The sequence below is a fragment of the Sphaeramia orbicularis genome, chromosome 16 (assembly GCF_902148855.1).
Source record: "Sphaeramia orbicularis chromosome 16, fSphaOr1.1, whole genome shotgun sequence".
NCBI classification, from domain to species: domain Eukaryota; kingdom Metazoa; phylum Chordata; class Actinopteri; order Kurtiformes; family Apogonidae; genus Sphaeramia; species Sphaeramia orbicularis.
In genome coordinates this window covers 50,394,321-50,416,281 of record NC_043972.1, presented here as the reverse complement: position 1 = coordinate 50,416,281, position 21,961 = coordinate 50,394,321, and the positions used below count along the sequence as shown (strand labels likewise).

Here is a 21,961-nt window from a genome sequence, read left to right as displayed (position 1 = left end):
ATATCCATGCAACAGTTCAAAACATGAGCAGGAAAGAATATAAGGATATCCTCCCAAACCGGCATTGGATTACAAGGAGTTAGTCTATGAGAAACAAAGACGCACAATTAATTCTAATGATGGATAATGAAACTGGTATTTCGCTGTTTAATTTTGTCAGTTGTATTTTTCCATGGTAAGAAGAATGTTCACTATTCTTCGCACTAATAATAATCTTATATGTAACCTGTTGGTGCCTTTGAAATGTTTGGACCAATAATTGCGCGCCGTAGGGGACTGTTCAGAGGGGATGTTGGAGCCGCACCAGACCAGACCTCCTCTACACACACAGCACATCAGCTCAGATGGTTCTCAGTTTAAGTTAGCCTGAAGTTAGACCTGAACCCGAGGAGAAATGACACCCAAAGAGCCACAGCACACCGGGCCACAAGCACTGACTGCAGCTAAATGAGGTTCTAGGTAAAGGATTTCACTTGCTTTCATTTTTATGATCACTTCTCTGCATACCTGTTGTAGTTTGTTGACTTTCTTTTAATGATTATTATTGTTTGAGTGGTGTCATGTAAAGTTTGAGTCATATGGTCACATAAAGACAAAGTTTAGATTATTTACTTGAGTGCATTAAGACAAACGTAAAGGCAATACTGCACAGATTAACTTGGTTTTATGTAGTATTTTGCAAAGCATGATATTCATTAGAATTTATAATGCCGAGTTAGAATCACCAAAATAATTACTTAATATCTCAAAATAACGAAATACCTTCCTTAAACAGTGACTTTGTACCTTAGAAATAATAGACAATGATTTATCTTAAAATAATGGTTTACTATCTCAAAATAATTACTTTAATGAATTAGTTTCTGAAAATAATGCTTTATTGACTCATGAATAATGGATTAGTATCTCCTAATAAGGATTTAGTAATGTTTTTTTTTTTTAAATGATGGAAATATCTCAAAATAATGAGACATTTTAAATATAATGGTTTAGTATCTCAAAATAATCATGCAGTACCTCAAAAATAATGATGTCATAGCCCAAAATGATAAAAAAAAATTCTTAAAAATTTCATAGTCCATCATAGAATCTTTAAAAGTCATTATTTACACCATTGTTTTGAGAGTCATTAGTTTGACTCACTGGGTTTTTTCCACAGTGGCAGAATTGGGCTTCCATAGTATTTGCATTCTAATTAGTTTGGTATAGCATAGGATCATGTGAATGATAGAACAGAATGTCACAAATAAATTGCAGTTACACTGAGTAAGTGAAAGCATGGTTAAGTATGCTATTGAACACAGGATGTTAATTTTATAGTAGTGATGCTCACATGTTGGTGTACTTCATTTCTGTGTACTTTAGCAAGTAATGCAACTTTCTGCATTATCTATTAGGGTCAAAATGTTGTTTGTGGGAAATTTGAGGAGAGGAGTGGGGTTCTGCCTTCTATTGCTGGCCCTGCTACACGAGGTTACAGGCCAGAAACGAAAGACGGGACGCAGGAACAACTACAGGCTCCGTGATGAGAATGGAGGAAATGGTAAGTCTTTATATGACGTATCTACATTTCACTGGTGGGAATCTGTGGGTGAATCTAGAGTCATTTGTGCAGGTAGAAGGATCAGCAGCTCACTGAAGACTAAAGAAATGGGACATAAGACTCTTAGAAGAGAATAAGAACCACCTGCTTACAAATTCTGTACAATAACTCATTTTGGGTAAGATGGTAAGAGAAGATGGCAAGGTAAAATGACAAAAAGAAGTACAAAAGAGCCAATTTACAGTGGATATAAAGATCATATATTAGAAATATGGGTTAGAGACTGGTATGAGGTTAGACAGACCCAAGTCCACTGTGTGGTCAAGTTATGCAATTTTTTCTGAAATATGTAAACCCTTACTCTGTAGCCGGGGCGGCAAAATCTACACATTTTTTTACTAAGTAGAAGTGCAGATATGTATAGATTGATTATTTTTCTAAACAATTAATCTATTGATTATTTTCTGTGATTCAATTTGATTAAACGGTTATTTGAACAGGTGAAAAAAATAGCAAATAGCTGAAAAACCCCTAACTTTTCTGTTCTTAAAACTGTTCTTGTAAAAACAAACCACCACTATGAAGTCCACAAGCTTCTCAAAACAATGAAATAAGTGATACATTCATCAAATGTAAATTCTTCTAAATGTAATAGTTATTTTTTATTCTTCTGCTGTACTACATAGAGGAAATTATTATTTTATTAATGATTATTAAGAAACCTTGGGTAGTGTGTTGAGTAGTATTTTGTGCATCTTTTGTTGAAACCATTTATATACACTGCCAGGCTAAAACAATCAAACAAACAAACAAACAAAACGTCCCAAACATAATATTTCAGTGCCTTTAGCTTTGATTACAGGGTGCATTTGCTGCAGCATCAGTTATGGCATGCAGTGCTTATGCAATGTGAAATGTATTTTCATTCAGAGGAGCTTTTTTTTCCAACAACATCTAACATTGATAATAGTAGAGTTGGACCAGAGGTTAAGTCTTATACAGCACATCCCAAAAATTCTCAATGGATTTCAGGTCTGGACTCTGTGGTGGCCAATCCATGTGTGAAAGTAATGTCTCATGCTCCCAGAACCACTCATTCACAAGCCTGATCTGAACTGACATTATCATCTTGAAGAAGAAAAAAATTTCATTGATGGGAAAGCCTGGTCATTCAGTATACTCAAGCGGTCAGCTGACCTCATTTTAAGATAATATTTCTGATCCTAGAACTGACCGAGTAAAACAATCCCAGATCATAAAACTGCTCCCACAGGCTTGTACTGTAGGCACTAGGCATGATGGATAATCACTTCATCCCCTTCTTTTCTCACCCTGATGTATCAGGGTAAATCTGCACTCATCAGACCACAAGGCAAACCACAATGGAAAAACACTGAAACACAGTCCAATCTTATCCAATCAAACTGAAGGTTGAAACATGTGAAGCTATTCACTGCGTCAGTTAAAGGGTTGAAGAAATTGGTGCAGCTCGAACATATTAATCACAGCATTAATTATCCAGTGGAAGGACCTTGGTTTTTGTTTGGGTAAATTATGAGTTTTTCGGCCAAGCTGTGTACAGTATATAAGAAGACAGCTGTGCGCTGTCCTTCATACCACTCTGTTAAGACCTGTTGCCATCTTTTTGCCCCTCCATACAAAGTTTGGTAAATGCACCATTGGGTTAATGTACTACACTTTCCTGAGATTTTGGTGTTTTACTCCCCTATAGATCTGATATGCTCCCTGGAGGTGGCGTTCATCCTGGACAGTTCAGAGAGTGCAAAGATTTTCCTTTTTGAGAAGCAGAAGGCCTTTGTGTTGAGCTTTAGCACCCGTTTGTCCATGCTAAAGGTGGCTGGCTGGACGCTGAAGATCCGAATGGCTGCTCTTCAGTACAGCAGCTCTGTGTCTATAGAGCAGCGCTTCTCCACCTGGAAAGACCTGGATTCCTTCCATGGTACAGTCAGCACCATGAACTACATCGGCCATGGTACCTACACCACTTACGCCATCACCAACGCCTCACAGTTGCTAGTGCATGAGACACCGGCAGACAGCATTAGGGTTGCAGTGCTGATGACCGACGGGGTTGACCATCCCCGCAGCCCCGACATGATTGCAGCTGCAGCAGAGGCCAAAGGTCATGGTATAAAGTTCTTTGCTGTAGGTTTGTCAGACATTGCCCAGCAGAGTCAGAATAATGCCAAGCTGCGGGCCATTGCCAGCACCCCTGCTCAGCAATTTGTCCAAAGTCTAATGGATCCTCAACTGGAGGAGAAGCTGCTCAAAGAGATGGTAAGTTTCTGAGACAGGAGCTCAGTTCAGATAGCACATAGTGAAGAGAGTCTGAAATCTTCGATTTGTGATAATTCAGCAAATGTCTACTGAGCACTACTACTGAGTTTTGCACTTTGGAAATCGATTTAAGGGATTCATACTGTGCGTCACCCTTGCCCTACCCTTCTATCAAGGTTCGTGTAGTTTTGGTGTAGCCCTGCTGACAGATAAACAGATGCAGGCAGTTACATAATCTCTTTGGTAAAGGTAAAGATCTAATTACTGAACTACATTTTGTCTGAGGCTTAACATTAGCAAAAACTATGTGATCATAGTCTGGTAGACAGGCAGCTGGGTTATTCCATGGCAATTCAACCAGCAGTCCCCACATGACCCCCTCAGAAAATTCTGAAAAAAATCACGCTTGTTCACCTACCAGATAAACGAACACATCCAAAATTTTAATGTCATATCTGTAATAGTTTAGGAGATACAGCCCTTTGAAAATTAATGTTTGTTTTTTTTTTAATTTTGCAAATTTGCTCTTTCGGCCAACTTTGAGGAGCTATATCTCCTTAGGTATTCAAGCCACACTGCTGAAACTTACTGTCTGGGGTGAAATCCCCCTGAAAAGACCATATGTTGCATCAAAATAATTGTAGGTGCCTTCATGTTTGGTCCATGAGGCCTTGAAATCAGGCAAAAAGGCTAATTCTTCAAAATGTCCTCTCTCTTCAGGCTTGCACTGCGCCATAATGGATGAATGTAGAGACCTAATTTTTTTTTTTGCATGGATTCTTATGGTCACGATGCAAGAATATACTCCAAAAAGATTGCATTTCAATGAAAAGTGTTGCTGTGAGGTAATGAATAAAATGGGTTGATTTCAATTTTCTTCAAATTGTATACAAACATAGGTGTAAATGGCATTTTTAACAGTATAATGGCATTGATTATTGCACAAGTTATGATAATACTTGACATCTTTGAACTAGGGTGTGGAACTGCATGATGGTTCAGATAGAATAGTTATAGATTTCCCAGAACTGGCTCAGGTTGATGCCTGTAGTAGAGACTTCTCGGAAATTGGATGGAGCTGGTCAGTTGACCCAATTTCACCAGGGTCAGTGACATAAATGTAGCTAAGATTTCCCAGAATCACCAATTTTCAGAAAGCCTGTTTGTCTTGATAATGTCTTTCTGTGACATTCATCCTTTAAGATCAATCCAACAACACATTTTTCCTCCATGATGAATAAGTTTGTTCAGGATTATGAATAGAATTCCCAAAATTAGGCTGGCCAGCATCATAAAAATTCTGGGAGAAAATACCTAAGGAGATATAGCTCCTCAAAGTTGGCCGAAAAGCAAATTTGCAAAATTAAAAAAACAAAACATTAATTTTCAAAGGGCTGTATCTCCTAAACTATTACAGATATGACATTAAAATTTTGGATGTGTTCGTTTATCTGGTAGGTGAACAAGTATGAATTTTTTCAGAATTTTCTGAGGGGGTCATGCGGGGCACTTTCTGAAATCTGGTTGATTTGGGATGGAATGACCCAGCTCATTCTTGACCCTGTTTTACTGACCATACATAGGTGTAGGGTATTGCTTCTTTAGTATTTCATCTGTGTGTCTTTCCCTCTTAGTTTGGTTTAATGAATGGAAATATGTGTGGAGCACTGATGACATGACTGGCATACAGCAGGGTCTGCCCCCCAGCCCCACCCCCCCAGTGTGTTTATGCTGCTCTGTCTCGACACTCTTTATCCTCAAAGCGGGTTCAGCTTGCAGTGACGGAGCTGTGTCTACTGGGGGGGGGGGGGGGGGGGGGGGGGCTTTCCCCGTCTGCTCTGCATTTTCCACACAGACAAAAAGGGCACATTTCTCCAGTAGGTCAAAGCTTTTCCAGTGTGTGACATTCTTCATATTTATAGCTTGTAAGAGAGAATCATGCATTAACAATGATGGAAAACAGATGATAGTGTCTTTTTCAGTTTTTTTTTTCTCTAAATTGAGGTTACCTATCAATGAATGTGTGAAAATAGAGGTTAACTATTTATACTTTGTCTCATCTTATCTTGCTTCCAGAGTGCAGTTGCATTTGAAGGGGTGAGTTGTTCATGTGATTCAGCATTATCTTTCACAAATTAAGATACAATTTTGCATATTTGCACTAACTTTTTCCCATTCACTTTTAGTGTCCACAGGCCAGAGTGTGTTTGTGTGAAAGAGGAGAGAGGGGACCACCAGGAAGTCCAGTGAGTTTTCACAAATGATCCTCATAAACAGTTACAACTTTATAGTTTACAGTCTCACATTTATCTAAACACCATCTCCACTCTTTCCAGATGATTAGCACATCCACCATATCAGTATACCATGTGCACAACAGTGTGTAGACTTGAGCATTGCTTTGGAACAAAATCCATTCTGTCACCTCAAAATTCAAATTTGCAATATTGGTGTCAGAGACAAAAGTTTGGACAGTATTTGAACAAGAGGGTGGAGCTGCAGTGAAGCTAACACTAATTCCCTGGCAACTCAGACTTACACTGTCATGTTAACTGGAACCAAGTAATTTCAGAGAGCATGACTGTTAGCTGAAAGTTGCATAATAAAGTCTACACAAGTTACATGAAAAATATACCATGCTACTCACCATCCAGAAACATACATCTAATTTATTATCTTGGAGAGCAACCAAAATGAAATATCTTGGGGTGATGCTAACACAAAAACCTGAAGACTTATATGAAGATAACTACATCAAAATGGACAAAGAGATAATGAGTGACTTGGACAGGTGGAATAGTCTTTCATTAGGTATTGGTTCAAGAACAGAGACCATAAAAATCAGTATTCTTCCCCAACTCCTCTACCTATTCCAGTCACTGCCTATTAAGATACCAGAGAAACTATACAGATTATGGAACAAAATCATCTCAAGATATATATGGAATGGTTATAGACCTGTAATGCTGATAGTACGGACCCAGAACCCAAATGCAGAACTAGGAGGCGGATGTAAAAGTTTACAGAGTTTATTATATTCAGGTAATACAAAAATAAAGGCTGTGATAATGAACAGGGTCTTGAGGACAGCAGCCAAGGAAGTCCTCGAGGGATTCGTCCTCCGGGCGAGGGACACGAACCCATGGTTAGGCTCCGGGTTTTGAGTCGGCACGCCGACTAGGGAGAAGCAGAGGGAGGTCAGGGACGGAAACAGGTCAAACACGGGAGAGTAAACAGACAGGCAACAGGACATAGGGGTAAAGCTAGCTCACGTACCAAAAAACCAGGCGAAGAAGTCAAAATCCAGGAAGGCAGATGGAGGCAGACAAAAACCGACAGGGAGCAGGCAAAAACAGGATGACAAAACGGGTCGAAACACAGGTAGGCAAACAAACAGACAGGATCAAAACGCTGGTAAGTAGACTGCGAGAGAATACGAACTGGCATCTGACCAGGGGAGAAGACAGGGTATAAATACACAAAAGGCAGGGAAGACAATGAGACACAGGTGGAACACATCAGGGCGGAGTCAGGTAATCAGGGAAAAGGTGAACACGAACCAGGAAGGGAAGTAAAGACAACAGACAAGACACACGAGGAAAACTTAACAAAATAAAACAGGAAGTGACAGACAAACATAAAAGACAGACAAAACCAGGCTAACGTCCGGTAGCAGGCTTCACAAGACCAAGAGTCAAATTTGATACATTACAGATAAAGATAGAGGAGGCATGGCACTGCCAAATTTTAGAGAATATTTTCATGCAGCACAAATTAGACCTATAATCCGCGAGTGTGACAAAAACTATGGGCTGGATCTATCAAAGGTTTGCATGTATTAAAACGTGTGTAAATTCATTGCACACGCAAAAAAATGTACAAACTGATTTACTAACAGTGCGCAATAAGGGTTGCGTCTTTCAAAGGTGCAGAATTGCACGTCTGCATCCAGTTAGTACATTTGCCACAATGAATATGCAATTTGGGGTGTTTACACGAAGTTGTGCGTGTGGTGGGAGGAGAAAATGTAAATATAATAATTGAGCACACGCAAAGTGAGTTATCAAACCCAAAAGCAATTTTGCTCATAGAAACTGCGTCTGTATTTACTGCGTCTCAAAAGGAGGTGCAAATGGTTTGGATGCGTAATTGCACACTCATGGAAATGGTTAGGGGACATTGAAATGATTAAAGGAGATACAGAGATGCATTTTTCATGCTTGTGTGAACATTTCTGGAGTGACGGAAGAAAAAATAATTGAGACATATGCGTCTGGATCATTCAGCGCACTGTTGCCATTAGTGCTGGTGCATCCCAGAGCAGTTTTTACAGCGTATTGTCTTCAGTAGCGCACACAAAACCCTCATTTAAATAGGGCGGTCTCCAAGATTTTGCACCTGTTGTGCACCCGTAAACCATGGTCACACCCCACATGCAAAATTCTAGATTGCGCAAGCAAATTACTACACGCAAATTGGGATCTTAGTAGATTCAGCCCTATGTATCCAAATGGAAAAATTTAGAACAATTTGTACAAGGAAGGGAAATTCAAAGTCTTATCGGAGATAGAGAAGGAACAATGAGTGTAATAAACCAGATGGGTTGTGTTACTCAATTTACATTAAAGCTGTGGTTTAACATAGTATGTAAATATAAACTGGAGAAAGAGCTTGGGATACTTTGGTGGATAGCAGATGACAGACACTTTATCCCTAGTTCTCATGACAAAAAATTTGAACAATGGAGTAGAAACGGCATAACTGCATTATGTACATTAACAAAAAATGGGAATTTCTTGAGTTTCCAGGAGATGAAACAAAAATATAGTTTAAGTAACCATGATCATTATAGGTACTTGCAAGTAAAGGACTTTTTTGAGAAAGAAGTAAAATGTAAGGTAACCTTGGGTAAGAATGGTTTCATTAGAACCATAGTTGAAACCTACAATTCAAAGAAGCATAGACTCATATAATGCACAGCCACCTAATGGAGAGAAAAGGGAACACAACCACATATGTAAAACTGAAATGGGAAAGAGAACTGGGTGTGAATATTTCAGAAGGTGAATGGTTAAATATTTGGCAAACATAGCAGACATCTACATCATCACTTGTTTGGAGATTATGTTGTAGGAAGAACTTGATTAGATTCTTTGTCACACCCAGAATTAGAAACAAACACACATCAGTGCTACAGCCATGTTGTAGAAAATGTGGAGATATGAATGTAGACCATTCTCGTGTATTCTGCTTTTGTCCTAAAATCATATATTTTTGGGAGAATGTTCACCAGGTAATTACTAAAATTCTGGGCTATAATATACTCAAGTCAAGTGTACTATTGTATGTGGGCAATATGTCAGGCAATGTTATATTAAAAGACAAGAGATATTTGCTGTAAATTTTGTTAGCAGCCAGCAATGAAACAATCACAATAAAATAGTACAAATCAGATTCACCAACACAGCATGACTGGCAAAAAATTGTGAGTGAGATATATGTAATGGAATTCTTGACCCGTAAGATAAGGACTCAAGAACAATGTTGAGACAAGTGGGAGAAATGGTCTGTTTATGCAATGGCAGGACAAGGACGATCTTACTGATAACAACACTGGAGCATACTGTCAAGGCATGGCAATCCACTATGTTCTTTTTCTTTTGAGATTTGTATGTCTTTATTTTTCTTTTTGTCTTCCTTCTGTATGTCCATATCTGCAACATGTTCTTAAAAAAGAAACAATAAAAAGAAAGTATTAAAGAAAAGAAAAATATACCATGCAGTTGTGTTTGATAACAGAAATATAAATTTCACATACTGTAAAACACAATTAATGCTAGGTAGACAAATTAACAGGCTAGCAGATCATAGGAAGTAATGCTTACTTTAGTTTATGTAGCTGTGCATTATCATGTGTAACAGTCTTAAGAGTTGTGAAAAAGTGATCATGGGATTGAGACTAATAAAAATGTTTATAAAAACTGAATCCATAGTTTGGTTTCATAAGATGGTCATTGTTTTGGTGTTGCTCTGCCTGTCATAAATCATATTCAAAGATGTACTCTTTCTTATTTTAGGGTAGAAAAGGAGACCCAGGCTTCAGAGGGCTTCCTGGTCAAAAAGGAGGAAGGGTAAGCCCTGGTAGATGCAGTATTCAGATCATTTGTAGATTATTTGGTTTTCAGTCCTTTCTTTAATGCAGACGTTGACATTCTGATTTATTTCACAAGGGAGAACCAGGACTGAATGGTCGTCCGGGAAATGATGGACCAGAGGTAAAGCCTCCCTGATTTCAGTACAGCACTCCAAATTATGTTTAACAGTTTTTTTTTTCCAATAAAGCACTATTTTTCCTTCGTCTCTGAAGGGTCGTCCAGGTTACAAGGGCAACAAGGTGAGTGAGTTCTTCATTCAGCTTTACCAACATGTCTCTCAGCCATTCAATCTGATTTTAGAAGATATGAAGATTGTTTAATGATATGTTTGGTCTTTCAGGGGGAGAGAGGGGACTGTGGCACCCCTGGGGAAAAAGGTGACACTGTGAGTATCTTTTATAATACAATATTTCAGTTATTACAGCAGCATTTTTAGTCCAACAGCCCAGAGGTCTATTGGGCTATTGGTATCAGTTGTCGTCCATCTGTCGTCCGTCTGTCCATCATCCATAAACAATTTTTCAAGAAACTTGTTCTTCAAAACCGTCAGCCAGAATCAATTGAAATTCATAGCAGAGGTTCTTTGAGGCAAGGTCTACCAACTTTGTTCAAATAATTCAGAAATATTGATTTGTTTACATGTTTTTATGAATTTTTGAATTGTGAAAAATCCCCATTGGTTTATAATGGGAAAATATTCAAAGTGCTATAACTTCAAAACAGTTGAAGGTAGTGATATAATTACTATTGGCAATAGATAGGAAGTCACATAGGGCTTTCATTTGGTGCCATGACCTTTGACCTTGAGTGACCTTGAAAGGTCAAACGAATGTCAGTTATTGTCTTTGAATATGTTGTTGGACTACAGGATCTTTGGTCCTATTTTTTGGTAATGAATCAAATATCTTCTTACAGGGCCCTGAGGGACCTCCAGGCCTACGAGGACCAAGGGGAGATAAGGTAGTGTGGACAGTTAACAAAAAAAATGAATCAAAACCAAACCCACACAGCAGACATCATGATTCTGATTAACAGAGCAAAATGGTGCACTAGTGCAATTAATTATTAGAGGGTCTGAATAAAGTGAATGACATCGTAATGAGTCCTGGAGAAAACGTCTTTGACAACTCCTTTTTCCATTTTATATCAGGTACCATCCAGCATCTGAGGGTTGAAGTCTTTGGTTCCAATGAAAACATTTTGCATTTTTTGCATTATTCATATTTTTCCCAATGTCACACTTTTAGTCAACCACAGAGTAAGGTGAGGGAAGGGGTATTCAGCTAGTTGTGATATACAACTTCACCACCAGCCACTAAATATTATACATCTAACCTTTAATAATTTGAATGAAGTGGCAGGAAAGTGAAAAAACATCTGTCTCAGTTGTTTAAGGTCAGGAACTCACAATATTTTGTAACTTAAGACCTACTTATGCAGATAAATAAGAAAAAACATAATATGGCAACAAAATAAGTGAAAGTGAACTAGGGGTGTAAGAAAATATCGGTTCCACAATATATTGCGATATTTCATTTTACGATACTGTATTGATATTAAAAAGGACCATATCAATATTATTAGGTATTTTTTAAATGCAGACATAGTGGAGGTTCATTTTTATTTTTTGGTTTTCTTTTTTGTGAATCCTGCAAGCTCTTTTATTTGTATATTCACATGGGTATTTTGCTTTGTGTACTAAGAAAGTAGTTTTGTGATGTTGCAGGTCATGCGTGTAGTATCATGTGGTAACACTGTTTTGTTAACTAATAGTTATTTCAAGCACTTTTTACTGTCTGAAAATAATGTTATGATGTTGGATGATTCAGGAACTGTCCACCATGCATTCTTTTCATAACTAGTAGAATATTAACATTTCAGCAGGATTTTTGATTGTAATGTCTATAGAAACATAATTTTGTCTATCTATCTATCTATCTATCTATCTATCTATCTATCTATCTATCTATCTATCTATCTATCTATCTATCTATCTATCTATCTATCTATCTATCTATCTATCTATCTGTCTATCTGTCTGTCTGTCTGTCTGTCTGTCTGTCTGTCTGTCTGTCTGTCTGTCTGTCTGTCTGTCTGTTTATTTATTTATTTATTTATCGTGTTTTTTGTACTGATAAAGCTGGATGTTAAATCTTTATTTTTTCCAAATCCTGCACTTTAGGTTTTTACAGAGGAATGTTTTGTGATATAGCAATACATTCTGTTCTGAATAAAAATTTGTTTAGTGTTTGAGTATATTTGTGGTGTAAATCAATTTTTCCAGGAAAAAATCTTTAAAAAAAAAAGAAACAAAACAAAAAATATCGTCTTGTCAACAGTATTGTGATACCAGTATTGTGATTTGTATTGTATCACCGCATTCTTGCCAATACACACCCCTAAAGTGAACTAGCCTTTGCCTCTGAATACTGTTGAAATCAAGAGGCATGCATATGAAACTGGATTGTCTAAAAGTTGCAATACATATATTTGTGTAGCCAAATTACCTTCTACCTTTCCAAAGACTAAGCGATGCAGAAAATAAAATTATTTTTGTACACTGGCATTTTAAAAAACAATCCATTTTGTGTCACTGCATCTATGCGAATGTTAGCGGGCCGACACAGGCAAAGAAAGTTAGACATTTTATATATTAAACATAAAAATAAGAAAAATTAACAAAATGTAAATTACACCTAATTTTTAAACTTCTAGTCTGTTCAACAGTATCAGTACTGCCATCGCCCACTAGATAGCGCCCTGAGGCCCATTAGTGATAATGGTTCCATAAGGTTATCTTTTTTTTTTGCTCATCCAGAAATCCAAAACTCAAAAAACTTTTGCATTTTGGGTTGAAAAGTTGATGAGCATTATTGTTGCAAACTGACATTTTTCCACCCATCTAATTGATGGACCAACGTATACAAGGGGTCAGTTCTCATCACTCAGTGCTCACACACTGAACCCAGAGGTCTCGCACACTGCCCACATTGATACATAGACATCACAACACATCCACATCAGACAGTTTGTTTGCTCTCTAATATGAAAAATGGAAGTGGAATTTGTCTTTTATTCCCTCTTGCACTAATGGAATGTGAATATTGGATTATGGGTAATCCTGATACTAATGTGACTGTCCAAAGCAGTGAATCCAGGCTTGCAGGATATTATTCTTTTGCAGGAACACACATTGTGTAGTGGGATTAGAGCAGGGACCAGGCCGCCCAGCTGAACCACTCTTCCTCCTCTGTGCTACTGGCACAGTGTCGTTCTTTTTGTGTGCAGAGGACATGAAAGCCATGAATGTGGATTTTAATCTTGTTGTATTGTTTATTCAGTGTCGGGCCAGGTTTGGACCCACAAATTGGACATACATTGTGCACACATTTCCATTCATATATGTCTGTTTTGTTCTCAGTATTCTGATTCAACCCTGAACATTCAAAGTTTATGTTACACATTAAGGCAGTGTATGTTTCTACATTTCTTTAATAGGGTGTGATGGGTTTGCAAGGCGACCTAGGTCCTGAAGGCCCACCAGGATCTAAAGTAAGTGTCCCCACAGCTCAAAATGTGGTAGATTTGGGGAAATTTCATTTCTTCTGGTCTCACAACCACAGACTGATTAATTGCTTTGAAATGTCATTACAGGTAGATGGTGTAGTAGTTTATTTGCTGATTAATTATTTTAATTGACCACATTTTCAAAGGGCCACATAAGCCATGTTCTAATAATTTCGGTTTAGATAGATAGATAGATAGATAGATAGATAGATAGATAGATAGATAGATAGATAGATAGATAGATAGATAGATAGATAGATAGATAGATAGAAGCCATACATTGATGGCACAGACCTTAAGGTGTGAGTCAAAAGCATAGACTGTATATGAAGATGTACATCATAATGCTGTCCTCCCATGGTGGAGTCCATGGTGTCCTCCCATAGTGTAAAAATGCAACTTGTTGAAAAAATTGGATCTAAAATCATCTTTTGAAAATTAGTTTAACATGCAGGTCATTTAGTCTGAAAATTTGTTATTTGAGATCATCATTCGTCTTTATGAATTGTGAAACTGTGCATTATTTTTCACATGTCATGATTCCCACATCATAGTGTTGCCCAGCTTTATACAACATGTGCATTGTCACACAACATCGGACAACATCAAAATGACCTTTAAAGTGTGAGCCCAAGGCTAAAAGGATGCTGATGTCCCCATCACTATAGAGCAGCTTTTTGACAAAGATGTCTTTATCCCAATGTGATCTATGACACTTTTTTTTTTTTTAGTAGGAACATAGTACTGTATTTTATTTCCTAAATGGCATTTGACCACTTTGGCTTCATTGCTTCCTGGGGGAAATTTAAATGCCCCCCCCCCCCAAAAAAAAAAAAAAATTAGCAAGGATAATGGATTTGATTCAATACAGTGGTGTCTGATGACAACCATTTTGCTGTTTCAAAAATTTTCACATGAGGTGGTTCATTAGGTTTACTAAAGCAGATTATAAGGATAATTAGATGATTTAAACCCAGTGAATCCTATATACTGTCTTTCCTAACTAATTTATCACCATTTATTACATTATTCTCTGCTTTTTTTCATTGTAAATCAGGTAGTTTTTTAATATTTAATTAATCAGAAAAATTGTTTTGGAAAAGTTTACTTTTTCAACGAAGTATATCATTAACTAAACATAAACCAGGTCTCTCCATCCATTGTCATTTGTTGAACTCCATGGGTTGTACTGGTGAATCAATGTTGTGGAAGACGATGGTGTTTCCACGTTCATAACGGAGCCCCTGAACGTCAAAATGGGTCATTTCTGATGACCATGAAAAGATGACAAAATGCATTTTACACCAATTATTTACATGTATTGATAGTAGACAATAATACAGGAGCAGAGTCAAGTATGTAGAAAACAATAAAGAAGGTGAAATGATTACTAGCCTGTTCTCCACCCAAAAGGAAACAGGTTCCGTAAATACAGACTGACATGACAACTGACATACATGGTGTCTAAGTCAATAACAGCACTTTACGTCATTACACAATGGAATCAAAGGTGACCAGGCTTTTTATTAGTATATTACATTTCGTTGATGTGTCTGCCTCCACTAAATGTATTTATTTATTTGTCACAGGGAGACCGAGGACCCAGTGGAGCTCCTGGGCCACCTGGCGACCTGGGTATTGGATTTCCAGGAGCCAAGGTAATCCATAAATACTAAATAAACATATGTACCTATGATACAACCAATCTGACACTTGATGTGTTGTTCTTTCAGGGTGAAAAAGGCATCCAGGGAAGACCAGGACCCACAGGTCCAGTCAGCATAGGAGAACCTGGACTACCAGTAAGAGATTTACTGCAGTATAGTGTTTTTTATGGTGTTTATTATGATGTATTGTTCCTTACCTTGTATATAATTATACATGTTATATACAAGTGTTTGTGAGTAAAAACACAGAAGACAGATGGTATAAATACAATGCCGTCTATGCTGCACAAAAAAGTGTCACTTTTCATATAAAATCAGTACATAAGATTTTGGGAGAAAGGTACAATCAGGAAAATAGGTACAACAAAACTGAAAAATGTGTTGTTTCTGACAGAGGAGTGAGTCATGGCATCTCCATTGAGGAAAAGCTGAAGTCACCAGTATATAGTCTTCCCCCTACACCCACATTTGTTGCCCTCCTGTATGAAGCTTTAAAGACCGGCCAAGTTGTCAAACATTATAGGCTTATGTTCACTTTCCTACACCCAGAGGTGGGAAGTAATGAAGTACAAGTGCTTCGTTACTGTACTTAAGTAGATTTTTAGGTATCTGTACTTTACTTGAATATTTATTTTTCTGGCAACTTTTTACTTTTCCTTACAAATTTTGCATAAATATCTGTACTTTATACTCCTTGCATTCTCAGAATGGGCTTGTTACTTTTTCAAACTAAACGGATGTGACAGTACGCAAAATACGTCACTTCAGAGGGAAAATCAGTGTGGTGGAGAGAAGGCGCACAGGCTGTGCACGGGGTAGGTACCAAAGTTCTGCACAGGGTCAGTACCAGAGTCCTGCACAGGGTCAGTACCAGACTCCTGCACAGGGTCAGTACCACGGGTCCACTTTTTCCAAACTTTTCCGCCCGTGCCTGCAAAGCTGAGTATCGCCACCCGACTCATGATTAAACACACTGTCTACACAGTAAGTCACCTTTAAGGGCTTCAAGAAATCTCTAATATGTGTTGCTCAATGGCATCTTTGACCATATATAAACAGGTGAAGCTCACCAAAATTAAACAAACTGGCTGTGGATCAACCACGGTGAAATTAGATGATCATTATCATTAAATGTCCTGAAAATTATTTTCATCCATGAATCTTTTTTATTTTTTCACTTCCTTACCCACTACCCGCCCACATTTCGATTAATTTTACTCATACCCGTTAATATTCTCATATGATTATATGATTCTCTATATGATTTTGCCTGGTTAAATAAGTATGGTTTCATTCATGGCAAAAAATGCTGTTTAACTTTTTACTTTTGTATTTTATTACAATTGAGAAGTTGTACTTTTTTTTACTTTTACTTAAGTAAAGGAGTTGAATCAGTACTTCTACTTTTATGAGAGTATTTTTTCACCATGGCAGCTGTACTTTTGCCATCTCTGCCAACACCAGATTTCTCATGAATTATGTTAGATAACATACATGCATGAAGCCCTCTAGTGGTAGTGTAGATGAAGACTCAGCCAAAATGTCAACAGCAGGTGGTGCTGTTTTTATTTTTAACATTTTTTTAAATTATTTTTTAGACAAATCCTAATCTTATGAGACAAAAATCAACCATTTTGTTTTCATATCCATCCATCCATCCATCCATCCATCCATTATCTGCCGCTTATCCGGGGCCGGGTCACGGGGGTAACAGTCTAAGCAGGGATGCCCAGACTTCCCTCTCCCCAGACACCTCCTCCGGGGGCATCCCGAGGCATTCCCAGGCCAGCCTAGAGACATAGTCTCTCCAACACGTGCTAGGTCTTCCCCGAGGCCTCCTCCCGGCGGGACATGCCCGGAACACCTCCCCAGGGAGGCGTCCAGCAGGCATCCGAAACAGATGCCCGAGCCACCTCAGAGCAGCGGCTCTACTCCGAGCTCCTCACCCTAACCCTAAGGGTGCGCCCAGCCACCCTACGGAGGAAAGTCATTTCGCCCGCTTGTATCCGGGATCTTGTCCTTTCGGTCATGACCCAAAGTTCATGACCATAGGTGAGGGTAGGAACGTAGATTGACCGGTAAATCAAGAACTTCGCCTCTCGGCTCAGCTCCTTCTTTACCACAACTGACCGATACAGCGACCACATCAAAGTGCAAATGCTGTATTAAAGAATTTTGATGCAGCCATATGCAAAATGTCCATGCGCTCTATTGATACTACAAATCCCAGACTGCATTGCAAAAGCTGGCTTTTTGGCATCACGCAGGTGTCCAATCAGCTTCTTCTCCCAGCTTTATTGAAAACCCATCAGTCTCATAGTCACATGTCCATTTGGTTGAACCTAAGCTAACGCTAACAGCCCCCCCCCCCCCCCCCCCCCCAAAAAAAAAAAAACAAAACAATACATGACAAAACGAAATGTGGACTCTGAAAACAGAGGAATTCAAGACAGATGCAATGTGAAAAGAGTGGATTTAGTGAGCAGGATGCGCGAGAACATGCGGCAGGAGAATTGCGCAGGTGAGATGACAGTCTACTTCGTCATCATACACCAAGAAACACTGTGACGAAAACACTGAAAATGGAACATGTGATGAGCACCGTGATAGTTAACTTTATAAGAGCCAGAGGTTTAAACCACCGCCAGTTTAAGACTTTTATTGAGGAGCTATATGCTGAAAATGGTCATGTGCCCCCTACCACACACAGGATGCCTGTTATGTGCTTACAGATATTTCAGGTTGCGTGAAGAAATCTGTAAGTGCATTTGGGGGAGAACTTTGAACAGGGTATGCAGTTAAAAGTTAAAAATCTGAAATATATGTATATTTTCAGTTGATTGATTATCAAAAATATCATTGATATTATTATTGAACAATTTACATTGTATTATTTATTTTCATTATTAATTATGTTTTAAATCTGTTTTGAATTTGTGGGAAAAACATTTTAATTTGAAATAAGTCAGTGTAAATCTCAGTAACGCAAAAATACCACTATGTGTTTTATTTGATATCTGTTCTCATTACTTGTTTAGTCAGTGAGCTTGGTTTTCCCCTCAATTCTTTATTATGGCTTGGACAAAGTTATGTTCATATTTCTGTATGAATGGTTATTGAAAATACATCAAAACAAATTCTGTCTCAATTTAAATGAATATCCATTGTAGTTGGCCCACGATATAGAGTCCGTTCTTAATTTTGGCCCCCTCTCTGATTGAGTTTGACACCACTGATCTACCAGGTCTTCCGTCTGTCAAATATTTTCACAAAATCTTGATTTCATAACATACATGTGGTTTAGACATGTATTAGTAGGTCCTTGACATAAACCAAATAATTTTTTGTTGGGTTCTTCCTTAACACAAATATGCAAAAAATAAAGTACATAAAGTCGTATGCATACATTAACATGTACCCATATATTAAAAACACATACATTTCTATATCTAAAATATGGAGAGAAGAAAGCTAAAAATGTTTGGAGATGACTAAAAAGAGGTGCCTTAAAATAAGAAAAGGAAGTAAGAGGAGAGTAACAGAAAATACATACATTATATATATATATAATAATAATAATGAATATAACAATTGACACATCACAGTATCTGCCTTCATTGTCAAAAATATAGTCTTTCCGTGCTGGATCCTTTTGTCCAGCGATCAGTGTCTGAGTCCTGTGGAGTCCAGATAGAGAACAGATGAGGTTTGCCCTCCAGAGCCCAAGAGAAGGCTTAATATAGGATAAACCTTCTAACATGTTGTTGCCACTGTCCAAAATAAGTTTTTTTATACATGACAAACAAGAATGTTCAACAAACATTCTTTTAAGGTTTAATGACAGAGTGAAATCTATGGAATCAAGGCTGTTGGTCTGTTAATATTTCGATTGATTTTATAAGTTTGATTTTGTGGGTGCGTGTGTGTGTGTGTGTGTGTGTGTGTGTGTGTGTGTGTGTTAGCATGTTTGTACATACTTTTACTGTAAACTGTAACTGTGTGACTGTATCACTGCCATCCCCTTGAGAAAGATCCACTCTCTCAATGGGACCAACCTGGTTAAATAAAGGTTTATTAAAAAAAAAAATAGATACATATAATTAACACATAAATCATAGCCCCCAGATTACTGTTATTACAACATGACAGGTTTTGTTCCATCTTGTGTCTCTACATTTTGTGCTGTTTAAGGACTCATGAAAACAGTTGTTCTATTTGGACATGACTAATTTGCAGGTTATAATAGATGACACTTAGAATTTTTTTATTCTAATGCTGTCTGATGCACAGTAATCTAGAGATACTATGGCCATGTATACACGTAGCCAGGTATCTGGATAAACAGACATTTTCTCATGTGTTTTTGTCTTTCATCCATACGAAAACTCCAGTTTATATCAATGAAAATGATCATTTCTGAAAACTCCAGCCAGGGTGGAGATTTTGGAAAACTCAGTTTTCATGCTTTCATGTGTACATTATGAACTAGAGTTTTATGGTCCTGAATGTCACAGTATGTGAGACCTTTGTTTATCTTAATTCTAACGCCATGATAGTGCATATTTGTGTAGGTTCGTATAGTTGACTTTTCTGACAGCGATCTGGTGTGTATGTTGTTATCGAAATTGGAAGTGAGGTAGTATCTGTTTACTGGCTACCTGCATACACAACCTATGTTTTATAATACTTCTTCATACTTATTAGACATTTGTTAAATGAAAACTATCTTTGAGCCTCTTCTGGGCTGTGTTTGAAGTGAGTTCTCTCTTCCAGGGACCCCCAGGGCCACCTGGAGCTCAGGGAAATCCTGGACCATCTGGAGAGGGGTTTCCAGGACCAAAGGTAAATCACGTCTCAGCTTCTATTTTTTCAGGAAAAACTATCTCCAGATAATATGTGATGTTAGTTGGAGGGCAGAGGAGTTGTAATTTTAGTAAAAGACAATAGAATTTAGAAATAAGAAATTGTATATTAAGTCTGGAATTTGCACTTTATAGCCTACATTTTTAGAATGCTCAGCAGAGGTTTGTGAAGGTGTAGGTGTGTATTTATGTATTATGAATCAGTTAATAAGATTCTATTTCTCCATGTCACTGTTGTTTGTCTCAATACACCACTCACACTCCCCTTTCAGTCTTTTGCCCACTCAACCACTGCTCTTTTGCTATATGTTGATTTGTTATACTTTACATTTTAAACACCAGAATTAAAGGTTTTGACTGAAACTATTATCTGAATGCTCATGTGTACTTCAGAGTTACTGTCTTCTTTGTTTAGGGTGATCGGGGATATGATGGTCCCAGAGGAAATCGTGGGCTTCCTGGTATCGGGGTCAAAGGTGACAAGGTACAGAGACCTGAAATGGAGAAGAAATAATTTCAGTTATATGAAATCTAATGTAATGACTGAGTGTTCTTCTCAGGGGAGTCATGGACCTCCTGGATTTCCAGGTCCAATTGGTGTCCCTGGTGTAGGAATTCAAGGAGAAAAGGTAAAAAAACCCAAAACATTACAGATATAAATATTAATCCATGTGTTCTCATCCTTTTGTAGTTTAGGGCCTAGTTGTGATGATCAACACATATCCAAGAACCACCTTCTCAAATTCATGTTTAAAATGTATATGATTTTTTTTAAACATAACTTGGCAAAAAAGAGGAGAAAACATGGATGGAAATGTGTGTTATATCACGGTCAATTGTCTCTACCTCATGATCATGAGTGGTGTGGCGGTCAAAGAAGTTATGCATAGCAATTTAACTTGTTGAATACCTCTTTTGGAAACATCCAAAACGGTCATTTTAGTCTGACAATTTGGCTGTAACACTGGTTTACCCACTAGATGGCGCTTTGAGATTCATCAGTGTGTGGGAAAGGATGCAACACTGTATCTGAGTTTACAGCATTGGACACACAGGTCACCTAAGACTGTGTTTCACACAGGATAAGCTCTGTTTTTCACTTGAATTTTCTGACATTATCCCCCAGATTTGATGTTAAGACTCACATTTTAGAGCCTAACACTAAGAGATAAAAAAAAAAAAAAAGAAGTTCCTTATTCCTTACTGTAGCTGAAGTTTGCTCTTTTTTTCCCATTATTTGCAAAAATTTTTTGGAGGAAACAAAAAATGTTGTACATGATTCCAAAATCTCAGAGATGTTGATTCACTCAGGGCTACTATTGTTACAGGATATCCAGTGTTGCTCAAATAGGGAAGGTCATTTGTGGTGGAATTTTTACTTTACCATTTACAGACATGGAATATTTGCAGGGGACTGAGATCACAGACAACCTTGGCTAATTCTACAAATTAGCTGAGATGCACAAATAATACTAGTCTAATCCAAACAGGATTTATTAAAGCAAATTAATCAGAAAAGTTTTAATAATTAGTAAGCTAATAATTGCAAATTCTAAAGGATGTGCACAGATGTGTCAGCAAATAGTGAAGTAATTTTCACACTTTAAGATTTTTCTGATATATTATTAAGAAATTATCATTAAATTATTAGTTTGAAAAATAAGTGAAAATAACTGGCAGATTAATTAAAAATGGATGAAAATGTTGACTGTCACTCGTATAAATCTATAGTTTACACTCTGTGGAAGAAAACCATGTTAGTGTCTTCAACTCCAAAGCCATTGTTTTTTTCTACCAGCCAGACTAGATAAGAAAACCATTAATAAAAGCATATCTGACAATCCCCAGTGTTTTCCACCTGTTAGTTTG

At 37.6% G+C, this 21,961-nt stretch overlaps 1 protein-coding gene across 1 annotated transcript in view; it reads left to right on the top strand.

The window, feature by feature from the left end:
* Positions 1 to 309: 309 nt before the first annotated feature.
* col28a1b (collagen, type XXVIII, alpha 1b) overlaps positions 310 to 21,961 on the top strand; it is a 37,288-nt gene continuing 15,636 nt past the window's right edge. Inside the window, exons 1-16 of the mRNA XM_030157287.1 lie at positions 310 to 459; positions 1,398 to 1,543; positions 3,276 to 3,841; positions 5,918 to 5,938; positions 6,028 to 6,087; positions 9,919 to 9,972; positions 10,072 to 10,116; positions 10,209 to 10,235; positions 10,337 to 10,381; positions 10,912 to 10,956; positions 13,495 to 13,548; positions 15,153 to 15,221; positions 15,297 to 15,365; positions 20,004 to 20,072; positions 20,508 to 20,576; positions 20,653 to 20,721. Coding sequence (XP_030013147.1) covers positions 1,405 to 1,543; positions 3,276 to 3,841; positions 5,918 to 5,938; positions 6,028 to 6,087; positions 9,919 to 9,972; positions 10,072 to 10,116; positions 10,209 to 10,235; positions 10,337 to 10,381; positions 10,912 to 10,956; positions 13,495 to 13,548; positions 15,153 to 15,221; positions 15,297 to 15,365; positions 20,004 to 20,072; positions 20,508 to 20,576; positions 20,653 to 20,721 — 1,401 coding nt within the window. The 5' untranslated portion in view covers positions 310 to 459; positions 1,398 to 1,404. The remainder of the gene's footprint in view (positions 460 to 1,397; positions 1,544 to 3,275; positions 3,842 to 5,917; positions 5,939 to 6,027; positions 6,088 to 9,918; positions 9,973 to 10,071; positions 10,117 to 10,208; positions 10,236 to 10,336; positions 10,382 to 10,911; positions 10,957 to 13,494; positions 13,549 to 15,152; positions 15,222 to 15,296; positions 15,366 to 20,003; positions 20,073 to 20,507; positions 20,577 to 20,652; positions 20,722 to 21,961) is intronic.